Source organism: Limanda limanda, chromosome 2 (genome assembly GCF_963576545.1).
Source record: "Limanda limanda chromosome 2, fLimLim1.1, whole genome shotgun sequence".
Lineage (NCBI taxonomy): Eukaryota > Metazoa > Chordata > Actinopteri > Pleuronectiformes > Pleuronectidae > Limanda > Limanda limanda.
The window spans coordinates 23,162,129-23,179,001 of record NC_083637.1 but is presented as its reverse complement, the minus strand read 5'-3'; the positions used below and the strand labels follow the sequence as shown (position 1 = coordinate 23,179,001).

Here is a 16,873-nt window from a genome sequence, read left to right as displayed (position 1 = left end):
GTGGCCAAAGTAAGAGCAAATCTCCTATCAAAATCAACGCAAGTCGCCAAGGACTTAATGTTGGTCGATGCAATGTAGTCTGGAATCATGGATACACAACTCTGTGTGTGTGTGTGTGTGTGTGTGTGTGTGTGTGTGTGTGTGTGTGTGTGTGTGTGTGAGTGAGTGAGTGTGTGTGTGTGTGTGTGTGTGTGTGTGTGTGTGTGTGTGTGTGTGTGTGTGTGTGTGTGCGTGTATATGTGCGTGTGTAAGTGTGCGTGTGTCAGTGTGCGTGTGTGGCCGCCAACGTATATCGCCCCAGCTATTCTTGGGTTGAATGAATAGTGATCTCCATCCAATCCCCCAGCAGAGCAGATAGCAAGGAGGAGATAGTGCAGGTGACAGCACGAGCCCAACTGATGTAAAGGTCATGAAGGCCATCAAAAGGCCACGTGTGGTTAGATAGCCGAGAGCTCCGCTGACAACACCTCTGGCGTCATTCGCTACTTAATCACAACTTTTAATTTTTCTCCATGTGCATTGTTGCTCCTAAAGGTCTCCGGGTCTTATCTCTGGGCATGACAAATAGTGGAGGTGAGCTGAGGTCCTATATAAGCGGTTCGAGATGAAACGCAAACCACACAACGCCTCAAGCGATTTCCAGCCTTTGAAAGACCTCCAGCATCTTTTCAGTCTCACCATGTGGAAGGCAGCACTCTTGTCCCTGGGTTTGTTGGTGGCTCTGGTAGACCGGGTGCGCTCCAACGACGGCCATCCCTCGTTCTACGGGGTGAAACTGTGCGGGAGAGAGTTCATACGAGCTGTCATCTTTACCTGTGGTGGTTCTCGCTGGAGGAGAAGCATAGGAGACTCAGGTAAGACTGTGTGCCAGGGACTATATCTGCCATGTTTACCTAGAGCCTGAATGCAATATGAAGAGATTAACCTTTCCTTTTTTTTGAATCAGCTCTCATTGGAGAAGAAGCCTTTGACCCATGGAACACAGACCCCATCCATCATACCAATGAGCAGGATACTGTAGAGTCCAAAGGATGGAAAGATCAAGCGCTGGAAGTGGCACCGGTGGCTACTGGATTCAGAAACTCAGCTCGCTTGCCGATCTCAGAGGAGGTGCTGGAGGCTCTGCGGAGTGCGGACAGGAAGGGACGGGATGTAGTGGTCGGACTGTCCAACGCCTGCTGCAAGTGGGGATGTAGCAAGAGTGAAATCAGCTCCCTGTGCTGAACCTAGTCTACTTAAACATGCATCTTGTCCTATCACTCATGCAGAGCTCCTCTCTTTTTCTGTGATTCCTCCAGTTTTTCATCGTAATCATTCATGAAATGACACTTCCCATCCAACTTACCGTCCTTGTGATTTGACTAATGGATTCAGGAATGTGAATGTGTGTTCAAAAGTTGTTTATTGTGATTATAACAGATTGATATATATATATATGTTTAATAAAGCGTTATGGAGGTGTTACGAAATGTGTCTGTTCGTCTTACTAAACATAAGCCAAAATGATAGATCATGCTCACATTTCCACTTTTGGGAAACCTTGAAGGATTTTGAAATGGAGGAGGTGGTGGTGACTGTGAGCACATGACGTGTCCTACTATTCTCTGATTTACATGTGGTTGTTTTGAGGGTTAGATATCGTAGATTTGCACATTCACAAAGCACTGACATCCATTGCAATAAACCTGCATCAGCGATAAATTAATTTTAAAGCAGTGACAGCAAATCTGGGCTGAACAAGTCTAACATATACAGGCTTTTATTGATGGTGTGCTTAAAGGATGCACTGGTGCTCATGTCCTTGCACCCACACCCTGCATCACCTACGGATCATTGTGCAGTTACATGGATGCTGCATCAACTGGAAACTGATACCACCTGGTGGCCAGAAACAGAACACCACGCAAAACAATGCATATGCCATTAAAATGTATGTGATGCATCAATAACTAATTATCCCACCTCAACATAGTGTAACATACCATACACTGATTCCTGTTCATTAAATATAAAATAATGGGAACATTAAAAGTTGATCTTGTGTCTGCAGTTACTCGTTCCTTCCAGTACGGAAGCCGAACGCGATCAAACAGCTCACCCGGCTTGATTGCAAGGCATGCGATCTGTGTCACATACCAAGTAGTGAGCACACAGATCTACCGAGGTCACAAGTTTGCGTTCAGCTACACAGGTCGAAGTCATCGTTTGTTTAATGTGAGCGGCTCCAGCGTGACTGCACCACCGTCTATAGGAATATAGATCTGCGACATTGGAGTGACCAGGTAAAACCTTTCGCGGCACTTTCTAGGTGATGCTAGCTAGCCGTGCTGCTGGTAGCGACTGCTGGGCGGTGGGCTGTTGTGGTTATCGTCGTCTCGGGGGGTTTTATGTAGCAACACAACCGTGACAACCCCGCGCCGGGTCTCCACTGTCCCCGGAGGATCTCTCCCGGCGGCGGATTTCTGTGTGAGTCCGGTGCGGGATGAGCATCACAGCGATGCTAAGCTAACCTGCTAGCTAAATGAGCCGATACATTTGCCGCCTGGGCCTCACGTAGAAAGCGGCTCTGCAGCGAGTGGCCGGAGGTTCTTTATTCATACAGCTGTGCGTTGTTAAAGTCCACCGTCGAGCTGCATCGCTTGGTTTAACGTAGCCAGGATCGGGACATGCTAATAAACAGCTATGCTAACAGGAACGTCATAGGCAAACACTGTGGATGAACCTACATTGAGATCAAAGTACCCAGCCGTTACGTTTGCAGTTAGCGAGTATTTGGCTCGTTATTGTCGTGTATTAACATCTGCTACAGTGAATGCGCATTCTACGTTAATTCTACGTGATGTGAGTTGTAATGCACCGAGGTGGGGCCGTCTGGTTGTGTGTTGCACATTCCTCCTAAACAGGTATTGTGTGTGTTCGTGTCTTGTAGGATGGAGTGGCAGCCAGATGAACAGGGTCTGCAGCAAGTGCTTCAGCTACTGAAGGACTCCCAGTCCCCAGACACAGCGACACAGAGAGCAGTGCAAGAAGTATCCTCATCTGTGTGTGTGTGTGTGTGACTGTGTGTGTGTTTGAGGAAGGATGACCCGTTCACTCCTAGTGTTTACACCCGTCCTGAGTCAAGTTCAGGTCTGAATGGTCCTCAGGTCTCAGCCCACAGTCAGAGGTGGACGGACAGATGTGGCCACATTCTTTGAGCTGTGTGAACATGTCTAGGGGCAGATATGAATGAATACAACCTCCTTCTTGCTCCTCAGTGACCATACAGTGATTTCTTTGTGACAGAACACCACATAAGGATTGATACTTTTCTAAATTAGTTTTCTTCACAGCTGCATTCATTCAGCCCCTCCTCACTCCTCTCTACCTCTTGCTCACTCATGCAGACACACCCACACAAGCACATTGGTATCGGAAACATCCATATACTCAGACTGGGTAAAACCACACTATTTGGTCTTTGCAAACACAAATGTGATATGTGATTAATGCATTTTGAGCAGGGAAGTGCGACCTGATCATAATTGGCCACAGGAGTCGCATTCAGAGTCGTTTTAGACAGACACACTTAACCCTGTCCACTTATGATTGAATATTTCAGGACGGATGTTAATAGCAGGTCTGAACAGTATGCGTAGGAGAGGGTGAGAGAATAAGTACGAGATTTGAACTCCTCTGTGGTTGCTTGTTTGTCATAATGATTGACTGTGACAACTGACTGTACATGTTGTCCTGTGCAGTGTAAAGCCAGTGAACCAATATGATTTACTGTTAATCTATATGACTCCACTCTGCCACAAAGGAAAACAAGAAACATGAGTGAGAATGAGCTATACCCTGTGTGTGTACATGTTTGATCTCCTTAACAGAACCTTCAGAAACTGGAGCAACTTAATCAGTTTCCAGATTTCAACAACTATCTCATCTTCGTCCTCACAAGCCTCAAATCTGAGGGTATGTATGTGCACGTCAAAAATAAGGATATTGACTACAGAGCGGAATTGTTGTTTCCTTAAAAATTTACTTTATTGTCTGCAGCAAATATTTCCGTGAAAACCTCCTTCCCATTACAAATAAATAAATAATGTGTCTCTGTCTCCACCTCTCTGCTGCCTTTTCTTTTAAAGACGAACCAACTCGCTCTTTGAGTGGTTTGATACTGAAGAACAATGTGAAGGCTCACTACCAGAACTTTCCTCCCAATGTGGCTGACTTCATCAAACGAGAATGCCTCAACAACATTGGAGACCCTTCACCGCTCATCAGAGCTACGATCGGTGGGTGTTAGAGCGAGAAAGAAACAATGGAGAAAGAGTGTTAGCTGCACTTTCTCACCAGTGTGAGTCAGACTTCTATGTAGGTGGTTGAATTTCTGCAGGTAATGTGGCTGTGTGGGAGCAAGCGTTGTATTGTCGAGAGATTCAAAATGAATGAACCTGCTGATAAGTGCAGTTATTTATTTAGTGAGTTTGTAAGTAACTTTTCATTTTTTATCATCAAGGTATCCTGATCACGACCATAGCCTCTAAAGGAGAGCTGCAGACGTGGCCAGAGCTGTTGCCTCAGCTCTGTAATCTGCTCAACTCTGATGACTATAACACCTGCGAGGTCAGCCTCACTAACCTGCGCACACAGAAGCTTTGCAATGTTTTGCAATAATCAGACTTGTTTCTTGTGATTTAAAAATAACAACTTTGTGTATCATTTTCTCTGTCAGGGTTCTTTTGGAGCTCTGCAGAAAATCTGTGAGGACTCTTCTGAGTTGTTGGATAGCGATGCTCTGAACAGACCTCTCAACATTATGATCCCCAAATTCCTCCAGTTTTTCAAGCATTGCAGCGCCAAGATCAGGTCAGTCAAACACCCGACTTCTCTGGCTGACTCTACAAGCTATTTGTGTCGCCTCCTTAGCCCACAACAGTAGAATCTTCCTGATAAAAATCAGTGGCTTTTCTTTTTTCAGATCCCATGCTATAGCGTGTGTGAACCAGTTCATCATTGGTCGAGCTCAGGCTCTGATGGATAACATAGACACCTTCATTGAGGTGAGTGCTTCAACTTTGTCTCGGTAGAGCTTGTGTTGTTATAAATAAATACCATTTGTTTTGATCGTTTTCCCTCCTTTCGATCATCGAGAAAACAAGACCAGAGTCGTTTTTTCCAGCACCCCTCCCCGGACTCTCGTCTAGCCCCTTCAGAACTGATTATATAACAGACAAACAAGGCAATGCAGAAATATACGTTTTGTGTTTAAGGAGAAAAACGACATAGAAATATGCTGCAAAGCTCGTTTCAACCACTGATGGTGCAGAAGGAAAGCAGTCGTGTTATCCTGGAATCAGACCAGTTTCCAGCCAAACATCACCCTCCAGTTTATTCCTGTTTGTGAAGTATATGTAAAATAATTAAGTGTAAGACAGTATTTCCCATGAATTATTAGAGGTTTGGAAATCTCCACATGGACGACCATAAGAAGAAGAAGCGATGCCCTGTTTATCCAGGAACATTAATGAGTTAATCAGGTTTTTATAGAGATTTTTGTGATGATTAGAAAACATCAGGGAAGATGCACACCTCTATGAACTATCTTGACTGTGGCAACCCGCCCTAGTCTAATTTGTCCTGTCACAGTTTTTGACCTTAGTGTTTGCACACATGCAGGCTTGTTACCAATTTAACAATTTTCGACTCCAAGCTGATCTCTCCTTGTGTCTTTCCCACTCAGAGTCTGTTTGCCCTGGCCGGGGACGAGGACAGCGAAGTGCGGAAGAACGTGTGCAGGGCTCTCGTCATGCTGCTGGAAGTCCGCATCGACCGCCTCATCCCACACATGCACAGCATCATCCAGGTGAGAGTGGGACTTGATCAACCAGACAACATTTGCTCCTTCTCTCACTCCTCAACACTCCTCCCCTCATGACTGCTTCTTCTCGTTTGGCTCCAGTACATGCTGCAGCGCACCCAGGACCCAGATGAGAACGTGGCTCTGGAGGCCTGTGAGTTCTGGCTGACTCTGGCTGAACAGCCCATCTGCAAAGAGGCCCTCTCTGGCCACTTGGTCCAGTAAGTGTTTATGCCATGAGAATCTTGCACCTGTATAATGTGATGACCGAATTATTTCAGCTCAGTAATATTGTTGTTTTCTGTCTCTGTCTCAGGCTGATTCCTATCCTGGTGAATGGGATGAAATACTCTGAGATTGACATCATCCTTCTAAAGGTCAGCCACACCTGGACAAATCAAATGTTTCCCTTCATACTCTGCTCTCTCTTCTCTCAACTCTTCATTCATATTTCTCTCTGTTGTTCCTCAGGGCGACGTTGAAGAGGATGAGGCAGTTCCAGACAGTGAGCAAGATATCAAACCTCGCTTCCACAAATCCCGCACCGTCACACTGCAGCACGAAGGAGGGGATGGCGAGGAGGGGGAGGACATTGATGAAGACGATGATGATGATGATGATACACTGTCTGACTGGAACCTACGTGAGTTACAGACAAGCAGCTTGAGTAATCCTCTCTAGTAATCATGTGGTAGTTCTTACTATTAAGGTACTCTCTCAGATGGTCTTATTTTTTTGAGCAGTGGCTAAATGGAAAAGGTTTATTACAGCTCCTTTTTTTTTTTCACCCATTACAAAACATGCCGAGTACACTGTAGCTACACACACACAGACACGCACACATACACATACACACACAGGTAAGCATCTAGACTTTCATTACACTACCTCTGGGACCCACTAATGGTCCCATTGGTCTGTAGTTGTATTATTTTGTGCTCTGCTGGGCCAGTTTTTCACCTGCAGCATTAGATTTAAAATGTCAAGGTTATCAAATGCTTACGGTGTCGTCTCTTTGTAGGGAAGTGCTCGGCGGCAGCTCTGGACGTCCTTGCCAACGTGTTTCGTGAGGAATTGCTCCCCCATCTTTTACCCCTGCTCAAAGGTCTGCTTTTCCATCCTGACTGGGTCATCAAGGAGTCTGGCATCCTTGTCCTGGGGGCTATTGCTGAGGGTAAGATGTGGCACAGACTTGCTATTGAAATACAGTATACTTAAGTGAAATGGGTGATTCATTTTTTAGATTACATTTCAGGTTCAGGATTAAAGGAAACGTGTATTCCACATTTGAATTGATCTATCTTGATATTTCATTGATGACTTGGTTTTAATGTTGAATACAACTTTTTGTCCACCCAGGCTGCATGCAAGGCATGGTACCTTACTTGCCTGAGCTCATCCCCCACCTCATTCAGTGTCTGTGTGACAAGAAAGCTCTGGTCCGCTCCATCGCTTGCTGGACTCTTAGCCGCTACGCCCACTGGGTGGTCGGCCAGCCCCCCGACGCCCATCTCAAACCCCTCATGACTGAGCTGCTCAAACGCATCCTGGATGGCAACAAGAGGGTGCAGGAGGCGGCATGCAGGTACAACCCTTTCTTTTTCCATGTCCATCTTTTTAATCTCTCACTTTCTGCTCATTTACCTCTTTACCATCTTATCTTTGCTACAGTGCGTTTGCCACTCTAGAGGAGGAGGCGTGTACAGAGCTGGTGCCGTATCTCAGCTTCATCCTGGACACGCTGGTTTTTGCATTCGGGAAGTATCAGCACAAGAACCTGCTCATTCTCTATGATGCCATAGGAACATTGGCAGACTCAGTGGGACACCATCTGAACCAAACTGTGAGCTCCAAAAGACACGTGTCCGTACAAAGTCCTGTTTTGTTGTATAATACGACGACAAGCCAAACTCAATCTCTTGTGTTTCTAGGAGTACATACAGAAGCTGATGCCTCCACTGATTGCCAAGTGGAACGAGCTGAAGGATGAAGACAAAGATCTCTTCCCATTGCTGGAGTGTCTGTCGTCTGTTGCCACAGCATTGCAGAGCGGCTTCCTCCCCTACTGCGAGCCTGTTTACCAGCGTTGCGTCACCCTTGTCCAGAAGACACTGGCTCAGGCCATGGTAAATGAAACACACTCACTCACACATGGGTTTGCCCATCAAATTCAAGCTTTGCTACATTACATATACACTTTATCCCACCTCTGAATTTTTCTTTACGCCTGTTTGTGTCTCAGATGTACAGTCAGCAGCCAGACCAGTACGAGGCCCCCGATAAGGACTTCATGATCGTGGCTCTGGATCTTTTAAGTGGCTTGGCTGAGGGGCTTGGGGGCCATGTGGACACACTTGTGGCTCGCAGTAACATCATGACTTTGCTTTTCCAGTGCATGCAGGTGAGAAGAGCCTGTGTATTATGTCTAATTTGAATTTAAAGGCATCATTCTTTACTGGGATTGTCGACCTGTTCCTCCCTTTCTCATGAATTTCCCATCTCCAGAGTGCCTGGGTACAAATGTTTCCTTGGACTGTGAACTGATAAGGTTTTGTTGGAAAAGGTCACTTAGACTCACTTTCTTGTGAACACGATATATCTGGAACAACCGGAGGCTATTTCATTTCTTGTTCCCAAGAGGTCCCTGTGACCTCGCTCAACCCTTCTTACACTAATTTAGCAATTAAAATTTCACACAAATGACTGTGAGGATTAAATAATGAAGTGATGACATTTTATATCCAAAAAGCCAAGTGTCAACTTCACTCAGGAAATGCACAGATCTTTTGCACTTTCACTCAAATGATCTTGAACCTTTTATAAAACTGTAATTGAACAAGAAGAACAGCCACATTGTTAGATTTCTCCACAGGATGAATGATAACATCTTCTGACACTGTGTGTTTACATTTCTCCTTGTGTCTGTGTCTTTTTTGTCCCAGGATACGATGCCCGAAGTAAGACAGAGTTCATTTGCTCTACTGGGTGACTTGACCAAGGCATGCTTCCCTCATGTCAAACCATGTATTGGTAATTATCTAATTGTCTCCCTCACTTACACAGACACACATACTCTTACACGGTACACACACCAGGAGCTCTCACGATCCTCCTTTGTGTGTATCCAATGTGATGTTAACATGTTTGCGTGTGTGCTGCAGCTGAATTCATGCCGATCCTCGGGACAAATCTTAATCCAGAGTTCATCTCTGTCTGCAACAATGCAACCTGGGCCATCGGAGAAATCTGTATGCAGATGGGTGAGTTTTAGCGAAAACCTAAATTATGTGATGTCATTAAGTGTTTGTGTGGTTACATTTAACAAGAGATGCTGTGTGTTCTCACTTTATTTTTGTTCTGCTCTGTTAGGAGTGGAGATGCAGCCGTACATTTCCATGGTCCTGAACCAGCTGGTAGAGATTATTAATCGACCCAACACCCCCAAGACCCTGCTGGAGAACACTGGTATGTGAACATATACAGATGTGTACCCCCACTAAGGAGGTTTAAGGAGGTTTATTTTTAAGTAAGGTTACAGGGGACTGATAGCACAATGCAGATAAAGTGACATTTAATGGTTCACATGGTAGAAGTGAGTGCATTTTGTGTCAGAGTACTGGACACACTCTCGTCTGTCCTGACTGATCTGTGTCCTCTTCCAGCAATCACCATCGGTCGACTGGGATATGTTTGTCCTCAGGAGGTTGCTCCCGTGCTGCCGCAGTTCATCCGACCTTGGTGAGAAACTGTTGTATCTCTTGTTTGATGCCTCTCATTGCCAATTCTATAGCTGTGTCATTTAATGTACAACATCTGAACATGCACGGTCAGCATTGGCAGTTTCCATATATCACTGACACACATGCTCGATCTCTCTTATCTTCTGTGGGTTTACCACATCAGATTGTTCCCTATGTTCTCTCTCCTCTCTCTTCCATTCTGTGTGCTCTCATGTTAGCTTATCTGTAAATGCAAGACTTAAATTCCTAAATTCCTTAAAATGCTTTTCCATGTTATCACATTGCTGCAGAACACAATCACAGAATTACAAGGACTGTAGCACTTAGCATTTATTTAACTTTTTCAGTTTGGTCGTAGCTCACTTGTGATTTGTATTTTATTTTACAAATATATAGTTAACCCTCAAAGACAAGATTAGAAAGTTAAAATCTTTGTACAGCATCTGATTGGTTTATTGTGGGCGGCAGGTGCACATCTCTGCGGAACATCCGAGACAACGAGGAGAAAGACTCGGCCTTCCGTGGGATTTGCATGATGATTGGTGTGAACCCAGGAGGAGTGGTGCAGGTGAGGCTTTGTGCACTGTAAGACCTGAGGTTTCTAGGGTTTGAGCTTTTATGAGACCTTTTATTTATAATCTCTTCCTCTGTTTGTTCAGGACTTCATCTTCTTCTGTGATGCGGTGGCGTCCTGGGTGAATCCTAAAGAGGATCTGAGAGACATGTTCTACAAGGTGAGGTTCCAGGTCACATGGAGGGGCGAGGTCCAAAGATCGAAACCTCAATCTCCCTCCATAATAACAAAGATACACAAAGGCATAAAAATACCTCCCGGTGAAAAGGCGGTGGCATACACGTAGAAGACTCTGACGAAGATGTCCAAAGAGTTTGTGGTTATAAGAGCCGACACTGGCGTCTGTGTGTTGTGAAGAAAATCACGTGATCTCTGCAGCAGTATTAATTTGTCACTTCCTGCCTCTGCCTGCGGTAAGACAGAGATCATTTGCTCTACTGGGTGACTCAACCAAGGCATGCTTCCCTCATGTCAAACCATGTAATTATCCCATCGTCTCCCTCACTTACACACAGACACACACACAGACACATACACCAGGACGTCTCACCATCCTCCTTTTTGTGTATCCAATTTGTAAAAAAAAACACCCTAAGTTTTAAGAAAATAAAAAGAATTCCTGGATCTGCCAGGAAATGTAATGGGCTCCTCCTTAGCTTGTGTCCCATCCTACCACGTTTCAAGAAAATGGGTTCTGTAGTTTTTGTGTAATCCTGCTAACAAGCGCACAAACGACAATGAAAAACAAACCTCCTTACTTGAGGTAACTGAAATGATGACATTGCTCATTTTGACAGAGAAACCATCCCCATCCACTGAAACCGATCGGTCAGTCGAACAATCAAATGCCAGGTTGTTGCTTTCATGAAACCGGATCTTGATGAAGGAATAGTTAGAAAAGGGTCACACTAGTTGCAAGAGAAATTATTATTATTATCATAATCCTGTGGCCCAACTGCTTAAGAAGTTGAAAATGACTTGACAGTTTGTCTAAAATAAATGTTCTTCCACAGATCCTGCATGGTTTTAAGGAGCAGGTTGGGGAGGAGAACTGGCAGCAGTTCTCAGAGCAGTTCCCCCCACTGCTGAAGGAGAGACTGGCAGCCTGCTATGGCGTTTAGATTCTCTACACCCACCCAAGAGGTAACTACACGTGGGCTTTTTATTTAAAGTCAAATCACGTTGTATAAAGGATTACACTGAAATGTATTTATTTTGCGTCTGCTCTCCCTCTTTGTCCATCCTCACAGGTGAGCCAGCAGGAGGAGGGTGAATGGGAAACTCATCCATCTGTGTATTGCACTGCCCTGATCTGGGGGGAGGGAGAGGGACGCTATTGGCCGCTCCCCCTGACGGACGGCCCCCACGCCCTATGTGTTTGTCCATAGAGGGAGGGTGGGCGGGTGGGAGGGAGGGACAGGGGGACACCTCTAGATTAACTAGGCAGGGACCCGACACAGAAAAACTAACTGGTAGGGACAGATAGAGAGGGACAGATAGAGAAGGACGGAGAGAAGGACACGGAGGAGAGATGGAGGGAAAGACAAGTAGGGGAAAGAGGGAGGCAGGGAAAGAGACCAGCTCAGAGAGAGTCAGGGAAAGAGAGGGAGGGAACTTAATAACAAGGCAGGGAAAACTAAAGAGCTATAGAACGGTCTGTTACTGGCTGGAAAGACAGTGGAGATTTTAATGGGATTCCTAATTGTAAGAGTAACCGATAGCTTGACCGACAGGGACAGACCAACGTACACCGACTCAAAACATACAGTACACTTGCACATGCTGTACATGCAGTACATGGAACTGACTGCGGGTGGCACTATCATTTCGACTTTTTGAGACCTACTACATGTAGTTGGGGACAGACAGATAGGTGTCCAAACTCTGTTCAATTTCTGGGTGATTTCTTTCTTTTTTTCCGGGGAATAGGATTCAATAAGAATAAGTTCATCTGTAGTAACTGAATTCCACTGATCTGTAAGATAATCTCTCGCTATCCACATCTATGTTTCCTTCATTTTGAACAGAGAGCTGCTTGACAGAGGTATCCGTCTGTCAGACATATCCCTGTCACATTTTCTACCGGATCAACGGAGAGAGAGAGAGATAGAGGGGGGGAAAAAACATAAATATATATACGAGAAAGTGTCTTTCACAGAAACCATTCCTCTAGGAGAAGGAGGATTAGGGCTAACACATTTGTTTTCTCACCAGACGGGACAAAATCATAGAAAGAAAAAACACATCTTTATTTGTGTGTGTGTTCTGTGTATGTCTCTGTGTGTATGTGTTTGTGTGCGTGTGTACAGTGGGGCCCATAAATCTCGAGACCACTTTCCGAACAGATGTTTGGGCCCTGTGTGTGTGTGTGTGTGTGTGTGTGTGTCCACGTGCAGTTTGTAAATCCTTACTCCGGCATTCTGTGTATACAGTGAAATGTGTATTGTTTTTTGATCAAGGTACCGAGCTTAAAAACTTGACTCCCACCACAATGTCCTTGGCACCTGTTAACTGTGACCAAGTGTGTGTATGTATGTGAATGTGTGTTGCAAGAGTGTGTATGTGTCAATGTCTGCATTCGTACTGATATCCATTTGATGCCATATTGATATCTTAAGTAAAACAGTGATTAGCAATGCCATTGTGTTCTTTATAATGTTTTAAAACTGGTCCATATTCTTTTTTTTTTTTTGCTGCTACTGATGAGTTTTGTTAAATTCGCACAATTAACGCAAAAAAGTTTTGAATTAATGCTATTTTCAGTGACTGTTTCAGTTGTTTTTTTGCACTTTTAATTTAATTTTACCTTTTTTTGTATGGACATTTTTTTAACCTCACCCATATGATATGTCGTGACCCTAATGTCAGTGTTTGTCATACTGTGTTGCACTGTGAAATTAAGTGTCTTTGACTGGCAAAAATATCCCAATACTAAATGGCAAATAAAAACAACTTTGTGAAACTGCGACTAATCCGCACTTTTACAATGACTAACCTTGCCATATTGATGAGGTGTGTGTGTGTGTGTGAATGCGTTTGTTTGTGTGTGTGAGAGATCCTGCATGAGTATGCGTGCATGATTACCCTTTTTTAGCCTATGAGCATGTTTTGGATAGTAAGTGTTTATCTGATGTGTGCACAGTAGGGGCACAAATTACTTTGGTTTGCTTGGAAGGGTTTGTAGCCTGCCCCAGCCGACGGTGTGTGCATGCTTTGTGTCTGTGTGTGTGCAGTGGTGTGTGTTTGACGTATGTGTCTGAGTATAATGATCGCCCTTTACACACCAACACACCACCTCAATTCACAATAAGGGGAAAGCTGAATAATACATAAATATAAGCTAGGACACTGCCAAAGAGCAATAGCCAGGGGAACTTAACAATGGACAATAAGTAAAGACAAGCTGCTATATTAACTTTCAGTTTGTACATCATGATGTAAAGTAAAGGCACTAGGGAGCTTTTTAAGATTAATCATAGAATAAGGGTTAGTCAGTAAACTTAACTACAGGGATCTGGATGTTTTGATTGATTCTGTGCCATTGTTTTCCAGCGTGTAGACATTTGGAAACTTGTACTTTGATTGGACCTAGACTGTGATCACGGAGATAATCAAGCCAATCACAAATCACTTCAAATACAAGGACAATCTGAGCCCGGGTCCAATTCTATTTCAACAATCTCTTTAGTTCAAAGCTTGTATGACGAAATGTCTTTGGTTTCTTGTTAAGTTTAGTGTTTTTTTTAATGCGATTAACTGATGTTTTTAGTTCCACAAACAGTTTCTGTATCTGAAAGATAAGTTTACGTTTTCTTTGGATGATGCTGTAGCAGTGACAGATTAACGGACACAATGGGTTTCAATTGTTACAAAAAAGATGGGAACAAAGGAGGAAATTAAAGGAGAGGTACAATATTTTATTTTCTAAATTCTGCTTATATAATAAAGAGCATGATATTGTTGCTATTTAGCAGAAAGATTTTGATACATTTTTTTGTGGATTACTTTTACCAGATGTGATCCTTTTTTTTGAAGGTGGGAATGGAAATAAAATGTTTTTTCAGTCTATTACATGATTTACAATTTGTGTGTAAAATCTTAAAACTCCCAGGGGAGTGTGGATTATTGGACTAAATCACAGCTTTGTCTCTTATTACCAGTTAGGTGGTTGGGAGCTGGCACTATGGTGCGGTGGTTAGCACTAAGGCCTCACAGTGAGAAGGTTCTGGGTTTGCACCATGGGCGTTTCTCTGTAGAGTTTGTATCTTTCCCCTGTGCTTGCATATTTTTTTACAGGTACCCTGGCTTCACCTACAGTCCAAATTTGAGACTCTTTATTGCCTCTACAGGTGTGAATATGAGCGTGGATGGTTCTGTCTCTATATCTCGACCCTGAGATGGACTATTGACCTGTCCAGGAACTTCTTGTTCTAGGGTCTATACTCCCAACTCCCTCCCTCTAAGGATAAGTGGTACAGATGATTCATGAATGGATATTGAGGTGTTTGTGGCTCAGGGAGAAGAGTTTGAATCCCATTCTCCCCCATTCGGTGCCAAAGTGTCCTTGGGCAAAACACTCCTGATGGCTGTGCCAGCAGTGAGCGATGTGTGATAGAGAAAGTGCTGCACATGGATGAGCTGTATGGGTGAATGGCCAAACTACTGTGAAGCGCATGAGTGGTCATCAGAAGAAAAAGTTTATGAATACAAACCATTTACCATATCACTGGGAATATGTCTGAATCCAGAGTGTGCCGCTTTTGCCAAGACTGGAACTCTGGACTGAGAAAGTATCTGTGTTTGTGTGTTTTTGGACTTTATTGTAATTTGTCTTTGGGGGGCATTTCAGCCGGTCCTCATTTTCCAAGTGCCGTCAAAGGGTTGCAGTCGGGGTTTGGGTTAAAATTTGCTTAAAACCTGCAACACAGATTGATATGTCTCCCAATGTTTAAGGTTCGAGGGGACATGGCAGACGGTAAGTATATGGAAATAAAAAAATAGAAAAGAGGTAAGTGAATTAGGTTCATATGCAATCCCAGCTGTTTGAGGTAAGAGTAAAGTTAGGACAAGGTTTGCATGTTGTCTCATTTACAGATGTTTCATGTGTTAGTTGGCAGGACCCTGGAGGGTTAAGAGTTGTGATGGTTACGATTAGGGTAAGGGGCTAGGGAATGCATTTATACCGATGAGTGTTCCTACTAACAGATGTGCAAGAATGTGCGTGCATGTGAAATACAAGATGGTCATTAACATGAAAGAGGCTTTGACAGAGTGAAGACTACACAGTGCTGGTGTCCCTCACCCTAAGCTCCTGATACAGAGAGCTGATTCTAAACGACATGCTCACTCTGCAGAATACTGTTGCCCCATCTTAGCACAAACATACAGATCACTGAGAAAAGTACCATGTGTTTCCAGCATAATTGTATAGAAGTAAAGCAGTTTGTTTTCCTTGGGAGTGAATAACCTTCACCAAGATATAAACTTTCTTAATAGTAAAAGTAAAGTAAAAGTAAAGTTGCTTGGGTACAAATGTACATAAGAGTACTAAAATCAGTTTTAATATACTTTCATATTAATTTGACGCGCATTTGGGCCGTCTTTCCAAATAGGCTCCTTTTCAGTCCTGTCAGAGGCTACAACAGATTCATCTGTGTTTATTAGAAAGAATGATCACTTGGGTCTATATTAGTGTCTGCAGATACTCTGCAGCCTCGTAAACAATTGTAATATGCTGCAGATCTTTCAGAAACCTGATTCATGCTCTGCTCCATAATAGCACATCGTCCTTTGGTCACTACCCTTTTTCAAAAGAGTAAAGTCTTCACCACTAGTTTAATCGATCCCTCTATGAAGTGTCTTGCTGCATTAATAGCACTCAAACATCTGAGTTCTCATTAGTCAACGAGTATCGAGGATATCTTCATTCTATTATTCAATTATGTTTCAATTATCATGTCAAATGGCACAAGTTGAAAAGTTTCCCCAGGTGTTGGAGGAATCACAGGGTCCTCACGTCGTCATCAAGGATTTGAGCCGTAACAGTATCTGTCTCATCATCCTCAGAGTAGCTTCCTTTTCACTGACCACTGTCATTATCATAATCAAACAGAGGATGTGGCCTCCAATCATGTTTGGGAAACAAGACCCATTGGAATGGTATTGTTTACCCTGAAGCTTTGGGTGGAGCTGGGGTTGAGGAAAATCCCTGTGTACACTCTTCCTCGTGTCTGTGTCACCAGCTCCATCCTCACTTTTAGTTTATGGCTTTACCAGCCCTGTGTTCAGAGAACTAAAGCAAACACCATCACGTGTATGAGAGCAGTTTGTGGCTAAATGAAATGTGCATCTGAAAAGTGCCACAAAGTGCTGCCATTGTTTTGAGAGATAAAAGATTTATGACACCAGACTCAGGGGTGATACCTATAGTGTACATCTTTGTTTAATAGCTTCCGTTTAAACTGATATGAACTCCTGTTCTGTGGGTGTGATTGTTAAGTGTCTTGTTCATGTCCCCATGGATTTTGCTGCCCGAGAAAGGTATAGAGACATTTCCTCAGCGTCACTTGAAAGAGGACTTTAACATATTTTCATTCATGAAAAGCCTCTCATAGGGCTAACCAGTGGTTCTGTGGAACCGGATCAGGCACACGCACAAGCACAGATCACCTGACTAAATAAGTGTCCTACTTCCAACATTTATTTTAATGTTATCTA

The 16,873-nt window shown here is 43.7% G+C and overlaps 2 protein-coding genes across 2 annotated transcripts; both read left to right on the top strand.

The window, feature by feature from the left end:
- The first annotated feature begins 679 nt into the window (after window positions 1–679).
- Window positions 680–1,224, top strand: rln3b (relaxin 3b). Its single transcript, XM_061087550.1, has 2 exons — window positions 680–854; window positions 947–1,224. Exons 1-2 carry the CDS (start codon window positions 680–682, stop codon window positions 1,222–1,224), a joined length of 453 nt encoding a protein of 150 aa, XP_060943533.1.
- Window positions 1,225–2,119: 895 nt separating this feature from the next.
- Window positions 2,120–11,534, top strand: tnpo2b (transportin 2b). The gene is made up of 24 exons (XM_061087312.1): window positions 2,120–2,282; window positions 2,930–3,029; window positions 3,879–3,954; window positions 4,128–4,277; window positions 4,502–4,608; window positions 4,718–4,851; window positions 4,964–5,045; window positions 5,726–5,848; window positions 5,945–6,063; window positions 6,159–6,219; window positions 6,314–6,485; window positions 6,864–7,016; window positions 7,202–7,427; window positions 7,514–7,685; window positions 7,774–7,968; window positions 8,085–8,243; window positions 8,785–8,872; window positions 9,004–9,102; window positions 9,212–9,307; window positions 9,505–9,580; window positions 10,051–10,150; window positions 10,242–10,316; window positions 11,170–11,299; window positions 11,407–11,534. The coding sequence occupies exons 2-23, from the start codon at window positions 2,931–2,933 to the stop codon at window positions 11,275–11,277; spliced, it is 2,670 nt and encodes an 889-aa protein (XP_060943295.1). The 5' UTR covers window positions 2,120–2,282; window position 2,930; the 3' UTR covers window positions 11,278–11,299; window positions 11,407–11,534.
- The last annotated feature ends 5,339 nt before the right edge of the window (window positions 11,535–16,873 follow it).